The sequence below is a fragment of the Pecten maximus genome, chromosome 3 (assembly GCF_902652985.1).
Source record: "Pecten maximus chromosome 3, xPecMax1.1, whole genome shotgun sequence".
In the NCBI taxonomy this organism is placed as follows: domain Eukaryota; kingdom Metazoa; phylum Mollusca; class Bivalvia; order Pectinida; family Pectinidae; genus Pecten; species Pecten maximus.
In genome coordinates this window covers 44,114,745-44,126,830 of record NC_047017.1, presented here as the reverse complement: position 1 = coordinate 44,126,830, position 12,086 = coordinate 44,114,745, and the positions used below count along the sequence as shown (strand labels likewise).

At 39.0% G+C, this 12,086-nt stretch overlaps 1 protein-coding gene across 1 annotated transcript in view; it reads left to right on the top strand.

Moving 5' to 3' along the window:
• Positions 1-12,086, top strand: part of LOC117324316 (ALK tyrosine kinase receptor-like) — a 289,372-nt gene that overhangs the window by 202,106 nt on the left and 75,180 nt on the right. Inside the window, 1 exon segment of the mRNA XM_033880102.1 lies at positions 8,831-8,890. Within this exon segment, the coding sequence (XP_033735993.1) occupies positions 8,831-8,890 (60 nt within the window).

The following is a 12,086-nucleotide window of genomic DNA, read 5'->3' as shown; positions in this document are numbered from 1 at the left end:
ATATGTAGGACCTGTCCCGGGGAAGCTATATATGTATGACCTGTCCCGGGGAAGCTATATATGTATGACCTGTAATGGGAAAGCTATATATGTATGACCTGTAATGGGGAAGCTATATATGTATGACCTGTAATGGGGAAGCTATATATGTATGACCTGTAATGGGGAAGCTATATATGTAGGACCTGTAATGGGGAAGCTATATATGTATGTAGGACCTGTTATGGGGAAGCTATATATGTAGGACCTGTTCCGGGGAAGCTATATATGTATGACCTGTCCCAGTGAAGCTATATATGTATGACCTGTAATGGGGAAGCTATATATGTATGTAGGACCTGTTATGGGGAAGCTATATATGTAGGACCTGTTCCGGGGAAGCTATATATGTATGACCTGTTCCGGGGAAGCTATATATGTATGACCTGTTCCGGGGAAGCTATATATGTATGACCTGTCCCGGGGAAGCTATATATGTAGGACCTGTTCCGGGGAAGCTATATATGTAGGACCTGTTCCGGGGAAGCTATATATGTAGGACCTGTTCTGGGGAAGCTATATATGTAGGACCTGTCCCGGTGAAAGTATATATGTAGGACCTGTCCCAGTGAAAGTATATATGTAGAACCTGTAATGGGGAAGCTATATATGTAGGACCTGTTCCGGGGAAGCTATATATGTAGGACCTGTTCTGGGGAAGCTATATATGTAGGACCTGTTATGGGGAAGCTATATATGTAGGACCTGTTATTGGGAAGCTATATATGTAGGACCTGTTATGGGGAAGCTATATATGTAGGACCTGTTCCGGGGAAGCTATATATGTAGGACCTGTCCCGGGGATGGTTTTAGGCTTAATTCAGTTCCAGTTCCAAATACATTGTATCAGAATGGATACATTGTTGACTGATTTTGCCCCTCGGTCATATTTCAGTTGAGACAGTTTTTCTCAGATTGATGAAGTATCCAGGTTCTTTGGGAGAATTTTACATACAAAGGCTATTGCAAATATAGTGAAAGGGGTTAATGTTTTTACCTCTTTATTTATTTTTTTTTTGCTTATTAATTGATAATGAAAAAACAAGTTTCTATAGTTTGAAAATAAAACCTGTCTATCTTGATAACCATTACTTTCCTTCACCAATCCACTTTAAGTATATCTAAAATACTTCTTTTATGATACTATGATTTGATTAGTTTGTATTTTGCAAAGACATGAATTGGTTTTCCAATGTTTTTAGTTAAATATTAAGCACTAATTTGGGTTTTTTTTATTATTAGGACTGGGAAAAAAAGGAAACTATGACAAAGAATTGGCTATTTGTTGGTTTGCATGTTATATATGATCCCTTACATCTGTCTTAATAATTACAATTTTTATAACAAAATCCTTTAAACTCTGATAAGGAAATCAAGTAAAAAATGAAGAAATTTATTGAAAATTACATAGCATGTATTCCTTGCTTTCTTGACAGTTCGCAATTCCCACAAAATATTTGCGTGAGATGATCAAATCCCAGGATAATTTGGCTTTAGATTTACACAAATAAATGCATTTGACTTTTCGGAAACCTTTCCTATTGCAGATCTGGATCCACCATGATATTGTAATCACATGAACATGTACTTGATTATCTTTTCACAGGCAAAATTGAGGAGGGGATATAGTTTTCAATTAATTATGTACCGTATTTGACCTAATAAGGGCAACTGCCCTAAGAAAAAAATCTTTGAGTATCAAAATGGTGTTCAAAAGTAACAATGCATGTGAAACGTTTTGCTACTGTCTGTGTTCAATTTTCGTTAGCAAATTAAGTCACTGCATGGAACAGAAGTTTTTGCCAGATTTCGTCTATTCAATTCATATAGATGTCAGTACAAATTGTCCTATTTATGTTTTCTGAAATTGATGAATTACATTGTAATTAAAATATTGAACTCTGAGATCTAAAACTCCTGTTGAATTATGCAGGAATGTTGCTCTGCTGTTGGCGCTAATGTAGGAAACTTCTGAAACGGGAATCGTGACGAAGCATCAGCAATAGATTTATTGGAGCCCTTAACATGCATGGACTTAAACTGAATGTTTTTCCTGAATGATGTTAAAACTAATGACCCAACCAATTTTTATAACTCTAATAGATTTGGAAGTCTTCTGATTTGGTATTTCCATTAATGCTTGGTTATTCCAATGAAACAAAACTTTCTTCATCTCCCCAAATCACCAATGCCAATGCAATGGGCACAGGCTCTAAAAAGATAATATCCCTAATTAAATCTAGTTTCCTCCAAGCTATAGGCCACTGTAGACAAACCCACTGATTGTGAAAGTTTGAGTCTCCTACACTGTCAGTCAACAACTCTAATGCTGAATTTGGTGTCCTGTCTTTATCTGGTATGTAACAAAATTCTTTAAAGGAAGAGAAAAACTGTTGTCGGAAGTCCAAATCCCCTTTCAACGCCTTTGTTAACTTGATATAATGAAATGGCTTATATGTTCCTACAGAAAGCTTGTGCACCTGGCAGTTCTCTAGTGCAAAAAGTCACCTTGCCTGTCGAAGATTTTAATTATCTCAATGTAACTTTAGACTTTCCTAATGTTTTGTCAATGAATTTAAGGAGTGATTCAACATTTTCTTCAGGCACCCTAATTACCATTTCCACAATATCAACTTCCAAACACCAAAAATGTCATACATGTTGTAGGGCCTTCACACTTTTCTGGAGCTATTGGAACCCCCAATTCCTGACAAATCTCGTCAAAAATGCTCATTGATAACAAAAATTATGCTGTATTTTTATTACCAGCAACCAAAAAATCATTCAGATAATGTTCAATACATTTCGTGTTTGCCTTTGTACACACCAACCAGTCCAAAAAGGTAGAAAACTTTTCAAACAAAGAACAAGAAATGCTGCAGCCCAAGGGTAAGCATTTATCTATAAAATTGGTCTTCAACTCTAAAGCTTTTAAAACAGGTCAAAGTCCCTTGGAAGCAAACTAAATGCTGATGTTATGTCTATCTTGTCCAATGATGCCCCTTGACCTAAAGCCTGAATCAAATTTATCAAATGTGGTGTATTTTACAGCAGCTATGAAATAATTCACACTATAATTGGCTCCTATCATTCTCCATTCACAGGAACTCTTTGGTACTATCCCGACGAGAGATCGATAAAATGCATGTTTTCTAAGGGCCTCTTTTCATATGATTGGCCCGCTATCCTGCATGCCTAAACTAATTTTTGATGAAATATATTTTGCTAAAGCCTCTGGGTGCTCTGCTGTTGATTTCAAGTTTCCCCAATTGATTGCTATTCGAGGACTAAAGTATTACAAAGCAAAACCAAATTCAAAACCATCTGAATCTTTAATCCTTCAAATTTTAAGGGTTAATTCTTCAGGTTTTTCCTATTTAATTGGTGTTGTTCCTAGCCCCCATATATTGGCCTCTGGACCTGTCCTGTAAATCTTTGGGGATTGGAATATCAAAAATAAGAATTATTTCCCCTTACACTTTGACCTTGAAACCTGACATTACTGTTGTTGCCAGCATATGATGGGAAGTATTCTGACCCACAACGAATAGCTGTGTGGGTACCATTACACTTCATACATTAATACAAGAACAGGCAATTATTTTTTTTACATTGCCCTTTATTTTTTTTTATTTTTTTTTTAACATTGCCCTTGATAGTTGAAACTATAACATTTACTGTTGACTAACAGTATGAAAGACTGCTCTGATTTGGTTGAACCAATCACTTGCCATTGCCACAACTCAAAATCTATACTTGCCCAAGAACGATTTGAGGAACATCCTTGTTTTAATCTGAAATGTATGTTAGTAGTTCCTCCAACCCATCCCCTCAATATGATCAGCCGCATACCTGATGGCACTTATGTTTTTCAAAGATTCTTGATGCCTCTCAGGAGAGTTGCAAAGATGTATGCTTACAAATATGAGAAATGCATTCGTCCATTCCAAAGTTTTTCTTTCAAACTTCGGTGAATTGTTTCACCCAGACAGTTTGATACACTAATAATGGGAAGGACCGTGTTTCATATGCCTGTACTACACATCTAGTACTGGTGTTACTGATTATACCTGAATCTGTGACATCAGAACACGTCCCAGCTGAGAACTGAACTTGGACACCAACCCCGGCTAGCTGCTGTACATACCTGACCATTGTCAGGATCACTGCCACTGGTAGCTGGCTACTGTACCTGACCATTGTCAGGATCACTGCCACTGGTAGCTAGATGCTGTACCTGACCATTGTCAGGATCACTGCCACTGGTAGCTGGCTGCTGTACCTGACCATTGTCAGGATCACTGCCACTGGTAGCTAGCTGCTGTACCTGACCATTGTCCGGATCACTGCCACTGGTAGCTAGCTGCTGTACGTACCTGACCATTGTCAGGATCACTGCCACTGGTAGCTAGCTGCTGTACCTGACCATTGTCAGGATCACTGCCACTGGTAGCTAGCTGCTGTACCTGACCATTGTCAGGATCACTGCCACTGGTAGCTAGCTGATGTACCTGACCATTGTCAGGATCACTGCCACTGGTAGCTGGCTCCTGTACCTGACCATTGTCAGGATCACTGCCACTGGTAGCTGGCTCCTGTACCTGACCATTGTCAGGATCACTGCCACTGGTAGCTAGCTGCTGTACGTACCTGACCATTGTCAGGATTACTGCCACTGGTAGCTAGCTGCTGTACCTGACCATTGTCAGGATCACTGCCACAGGTAGCTGGCTGCTGTACGTACCTGACCATTGTCAGGATCACTGCCACAGGTAGCTAGCTGCTGTACCTGACCATTGTCAGGATCACTGCCACTGGTAGCTAGCTGCTGTACGTACCTGACCATTGTCAGGATTACTGCCACTGGTAGCTGGCTGCTGTACCTGATCATTGTCAGGATCACTGTCACTGGTAGCTAGCTGCTGTACCTGACCATTGTCAGGATCACTGCCACTGGTAGCTGGCTGCTGTACGTACCTGACCATTGTCAGGATCACTGCCACTGGTAGCTAGCTGCTGTACCTGATCATTGTCAGGATCACTGCCACTGGTAGCTAGCTGCTGTACCTGATCATTGTCAGGATCACTGCCACTGGTAGCTAGCTGCTGTACGTACCTGACCATTGTCAGGATTACTGCCACTGGTAGCTGGCTGCTGTACCTGATCATTGTCAGGATCACTGTCACTGGTAGCTAGCTGCTGTACCTGACCATTGTCAGGATCACTGCCACTGGTAGCTGACTGCTGTACCTGACCATTGTCAGGATCACTGCCACTGGTAGCTAGCTGCTGTACCTGACCATTGTCAGGATCACTGCCACAGGTAGCTAGCTGCTGTACCTGACCATTGTCAGGATCACTGCCACTGGTAGCTGACTGCTGTACCTGACCATTGTCAGGATCACTGCCACTGGTAGCTGACTGCTGTACCTGACCATTGTCAGGATCACTGCCACTGGTAGCTAGCTGCTGTACCTGACCATTGTCAGGATCACTGCCACTGGTAGCTGACTGCTGTACCTGACCATTGTCAGGATCACTGCCACTGGTAGCTGACTGCTGTGCTTGATCACCATCACTGGCCCTGATGGATGGTTCCTGCACTTGTCCAAATCATACATCTGGGTCGCTGTTAAGTTTTTTCTCCCTTGATGTGGATAGGATCTGGCTTTCCTTGATCCAGGATTTATGCCTTTCGCTCTTGGCAACATGATTCACTATTGATTTAGAAACAAATTACGTATTTCAGTGAAATTGAGTCTACCAACATATCATCAATTCATCCTGTTAAATCTTTCCTACAATTATTTTGTATCTGTCATGAACATCAGCAATGTTCAGGAGCAATCAGATATTTACACAGAACAACATCCATTCTGGGTAATGTCTCACAATATGTTAAAATGATTTATCTGATTAACATTTACTAATGTGTCCTTAATTGATAACATTTGTCTTCTTTAAGTTCAAATCTTTTGTATTTTTTTTTATCAGAAAAACAAAATGGCTCATAGGTGGCCATCTTGGATTTTGAGAATTGAAGTTTGTTATCACTATTTCTTGAAAAGTATTGGAGGGATAGCCTCAAACTTCATGTATAGGTTCCCCCTGATCCCTAGGTGTGCTTTTCATTGTTGTTTTTTGGTCAGAAAAATGGAATTGCTGAAAGGCAGCCATCTTGGATTTTGAAAATTGAGGTTTATTATCGCTATTTTAAGTAATTCAAAACATTGTAACATAAGTTTTGTGGAGGAGATTTCCAATAATCTGTATTGAGATTACCTGCTGTAATTGTTTCAGTATTTACTAAATCGGTGTCTTTCATTATTAATATTTCCATTTCAAAAACCTTGAAGGTCTATATAGGATTAGAGCTGGGAAGATTATAATTGCAAGACTTTTTCAAAATGTAATATCTTCTGATAAAGTTATATGTAGAGATGTATGAAGGATTCCTTCCACTCCTTTTTGACCATAACAGTCTCTCCTCTCAAACTAATAACCACCAATTTGAAGATTATCATCATCTGCACTATGGCACAAAAAAAAATTTCACAAAGGTTATCAGCCAAAGTTAATTTTAGATTATCTAATTTTGGTGTAAGGTGTTGTATATTTGAATTGGTAATCCTTAAGCCTTTTTTCAAACAGTCCAACTGTATATTGTTATTGAATGTTGTTATTCGTGTTCCAGAATTTAGAACAGGTTTGATATCTATATCTGGTAATTAAACCCCCGGTCAGTTTAATTGGCAAATAGTTCAAATTGGGTGATGACCGATAGGAGACAGATGTTCCTTCAGAGATTGGGTGATGACCGATAGGAGACGGGTGTTCCTTAGAGATTGGGTGATGACCGATGGGAGACAGGTGTTCCTTAGAGATTGGGTGATGACCGATGGGAGATAGATGTTCCTCAGAGATTGGGTGATGACCGATGGGAGACAGGTGTTCCTTAGAGATTGGGTGTTGACCGATGGGAGACTGGTGTTCCTTAGAGATTGGGTGTTGACCGATGGGAGACAGGTGTTCCTTAGAGATTGGGTTTTGAACGATGGGAGACAGGTGTTCCTTAGAGATTGGGTGATGACAAGTTGGGTGGTGACAGGTGGGTTGGTGACAGGTGAGGTGGTGACAAGTTGGGTGGTGACAGGTGACAGGTGAGGTGACAAGTTGGGTGGTGACAAGTTGGGTGGTGACAGGTGGGTTGGTGACAGGTGGGGTGGTGACAGGTGGGGTGGTGACAAGTTGGGTGGTGACAGGTGGGTTGGTGACAAGGTGGGTGGTGACTGTGAGGTGGTGACGGTGGGTGGTGACAGGTGAGGTGGTTACAGGTGAGGTGATGACAGGTGAGGTGGTTACAGGTGAGGTGGTTACAGGTGAGGTGATGACAGGTGGGTGTACGGTGGGGTGGTGACAGGTGGGGTGATGGCAGGTGGGTTGTTGATATCTTGGATGATGACAGGCAGGTTGATGACAGATTGTGTGATGATAACAAGCAGTAGTCAAGTGAGATTATGATGGAGTGATGAAAAGTGGGGATTATAACATGACAGAATGATGTCAGGTGGGATGGTGACAGTTTCGGTGATGACAGGTGGGGTGGTGACAGTTTCGGTGATGACAGGTGGGGTGGTGACAGGTGAGGTGATGACAGGTGGGGTGGTGACAGGTGGGGTGGTGACAGGTGAGGTGGTGACAGGTGAGGTGATGACAGGTGAGGTGATGACAGGTGGGGTGGTGACAGGTGGGGTGGTGACAGTTTCGGTGATGACAGGTGGGATGGTGACAGTTTCGGTGATGACAGGTGAGGTGGTGACAGATGGGGTGATGACAGGTGGGGTGGTGACAGGTGAGGTGATGACAGGTGAGGTGGTGACAGATGGGGTGATGACAGGTGGGGTGGTGATAAGTGAGATGATGACAGTTTGGGTGATGACAGGTTGGATGATGACAAGTGGAAATGGTAACAGATGAGTAGAAGGCAGGTTAGAATGATGACAGGTGGGGTCATTAAATATTTCTATAGTTATTATTGGATACTGCAGGGGTATAAAAGATAATCTCTACATAATCAGTGTATGTAAGCTACTACTGATGCTGGATTGGCATTGTCTGTCATCACTTGGACAGCTGAGTCACTATAAGGGTTAACCCACAGCGACTGACCGGTCAGTAACTGTCCGCAAGTAAGGACAGATGCTGGGGATCTTGTTTTTCTTGTTATCAAGATTGGTGTAAGACTGTAATACTGCACCATTGATTTTGTGATGATGTGATTAAAGGGAGCCAAGACAGTCTAGTGTAACAAGGCTGGTGTGACAGGCATATACTAATGAACAAAATGATATCTTCAGGGAAAGACCACAGTCAACTGTATCAGTTATTTTCACTGTTGTCAACCGAAATAAAACCAGTGAAATGTAGGATTTCATTTATTTAACTAAAAAAAAAACAAGGAAATGTAGTGTTTTACATTTTTGTGTGTTTTTGTGACTAAACAAAAATATAAGTGAAATCTGTGCACTGTATTTTAAAATAGAAATTTGTTTAAAGCTCAGAATTATGTTGGCTAAAAAAAGTGTTTTCTGCAGGTCTGTTTACGGATCTTGATTTTGAGGAGTAATAAGATTTTAAAGGCAACTGTAGACTAGTGTATAGGCTTGACACCTACATTATATGGTGGATACATTTAAGGAGTATGGATTTCAAAGAGATGACGGACTAGTCAACCAGGATAGTATCTAGTCATGCCTTCTCTTTACCAAGTGTGTTGTTTTTCTGTCCTAGTAACCACGACAACCTCAGCTGTTTGGGAACAAGTGTCAACAACCTCCAACAGGACAACACGTAAGTATTCCAATTTCTTTTTTAATTATAATTCTAACTGACAGTTTAAGTGACATTTCTGCTCTTTGTCTTTTGAACCTTCACAGCTATTTTCTTCGTTGTTTTGACCCCTAGACAGTCACCATCAGGTCCTGGTAATCTTTTTTTTTTTTAAACATCTAGACCACAATAAATAATTGTTCATAAATGATTACAAACTTTTGTTTTCAAATATTATGTTCACCACGTAAAGTCAGGATCTCTTATGAACACTACGTATGTTCTTGGATCTTAATTACTGTTTTTTGATGCAACAGGAATGGTTCTCCTATCTTTAATTGTTATTGTTTTTTAGCCCACCAGCATTAGATGGTGGCCTTTTTAAATTGCTCTTCATCCATTGTCTATAAGGCAGGGGGTCCGTCTGCTGGTTTATCTTGGACCCTCATATATATTTAGTTGTGCAATTTTCATTTTGAAAATGATTGGAAAAAGAAGATGGTTGACATGCAGCCATCTTAAATTTTAACATCTGAAGATTCTCAGAAAGTTCTGGATGGATCTTTTTCAAATTTCATTGTGCATTCTACTGGAAAACAAGATGGCTGACAGGTGGCCATATGGAATTTCAACAGTTAAAGATTATGTCAAATATATCTCGGAGAGTTCGTTCTCAGATTTTATAATTATGTAGGTTCTACTTTTTTCAAATGGTCAAGAGGAAGAAGAGTAAAGTAGAGAAATGATCAGAGTAGAACTGAGATCCAATAAATGTCATTAGACGATTGGTACCAAGATCCCTCTGTGATCAGTCATGCTTATCTATACTTTTAGTATGTGTACATTTCAACCATTTTACCTGCATGTAGTGTTTACGCCTGCCATATTACAATCACCTATCAAACTATCAAGACTACAAATAAAGTGCTATTACATGAAAAAAGTTATATTCAGTATAAATTTCTCTTCGGCGGAAGTTTGGAATTTGAGACCTCTGGTGGTAATTTCTGTAACTAGGGGTAATGATTCGCTTAGTTCCAAGTATGAGGCACGTCATTGTAGTCCGTCATTCAAAGTAGATGATGTGCACAGAAATGTATTAACTATGCTGATAATGTTGTGAACATTTCAGGAACTATTTTGAATAAACAATAAGAATAATGTCTTGTAAATATCTACACCTGCATCGATTTTTGCAAATCTATATTGAAAATACTGTTTGAAGGGAGATAACTGCGATATTATGACGTTACCTTACAGGGGACACTAGTTTAACTACTAGAAATAAAGATGGGATAACAACCAAGCGCAAACAAATTCTCGTTTTTCATAATCTTCTCCGGGGTTTTTTCCTTTGTTTACAACTTGGTAGTTTTTCATGAGATTTAGTCCGATATTCAGCGATCACCTGATCTGTCTGTTTACGTGAACGATGCCACGAAATGTCATACTATGGACCGAAATGTTATCCATTTATATTCATTTATCGACTATAGTTGCCTGAGTTCTATGTAGTGAGCGAGCATGCGGTCAAAATGGCACCTGTTGGATACGGGCTTCGCATGAAGCATCAAAGTGTGATGTCTGTCACTAGAAATTAATATCTATCAACATGCATTAAAGGCAAGTTACTTACAAAGTTTGAATATGTTTGTTGACCCACTGAAATAAGTGTTTGTTTATTTAGGACGAAACTGTTTACAATATGTTATTAAAGCCTCGCCAGACCACAATATTCTACTGCGATAACTGATCGAAGTTCATGTGTTTCAAATCCATGAATCAGTACGTGATGGTGTGATGGAATTCGATCGTTTAGTTTTTAAAATTTAGAAAACTGGCACATATGTCGTGGTGGTAATTTTGTACTGTCCCTTCCCCGACAGAGACAATATATAGAATCTAGATTTTTGTGATAAGATTTACCGCAGTAGCCAGGTATAGCTTCATACAAAATGATAATTGAACCAGCTTGTCTTATTTATATATTCAGCTATTCAACCTGTTAAAATGTTTTCATGTAATATGCACAAAGCTGTGAAATATTTGTATTACATGTGCTATTTAAACAATACAAAGTAATTGTAGATTAAAAAAATGTATACAAATTGCTTTTACCCTATTAATACAACTTTTTGTTGTTTTATACTGTTTTCATGTTATATGTTTAATCCATATAATAGGCCTATAAAACTTTCTCAAATATCAATATTCATGTTGGATTTTCATGTCGCAAACATTATAAATCCCTTGAAATAATCACCAATCTCCTTATTGGTCTCCAGCAAGTGTGGAAAAATGAAATTCTTTTTGTCAATAATTTCATTTGTTATGAATAAATGTGTAACCATTTGGGTATTTTCAAATATTGACCTTCAAATCTGTTAAAACCAAATATATACAAGCAACAATCTGCAGGAAGTCAAATATGGAAGACCATTTCAGGATAAATTAACAAAAATGCTTAAGTACTGTTTCTTATCACGGATCACATATAATAGGGTTTTTGACTATTATGTGTTATTGCTACTTAAGTGTGATTTTTTTTTGGCTTAAGTGACAATGCATTTCTTTGCACTTAATTATGTGCAACAGAGAGTTTGATTCACATACATATAGTATACGTATTGACTCCTACAAAAAGAAGCTAATTAGCGAGTGGTTGACCGACAAGAGGCATCCTATCAAATCTCATATAGACTATTCAGATTGCTCATATCATATTTCATTGTTCCGGCCTGGTGATGAAAAAAAATCATGGCGGTTTGTATGAACATTGTGTTTCATTGTCTGGGAGATATCAACTGATATTAACAATGTCAGCGGCGCCTAGACTGAAAAGATAAATATAGCATTGTTAACAATTGACAAATATATTTTAGTCAGCTCTTGAAAAACATCTGCATTTATGAAAGTAACTAACTCCTTTAATGTTTGTGTCAAAATTAAGTATATATAACGTACAAAAATGTCAAACTTCTAATATTATAGATATGAAACACATTTATGCTGACTGCCTGATGATATAATTATAATGCAGTATGTACAGAATTTACAATCCTTTGACATTCAGCTCATAATATACACCATCATAATTATAATTTGATCTGTCGTCGTGCGTCGGTCTTCTTCTCAAGACCCAGATATAGCAGAATGGTGTACAAAAGGTTCTTAAGCTGTTTTATCAAAATGTGTCACATTCCCCCTCGGAAGGGGA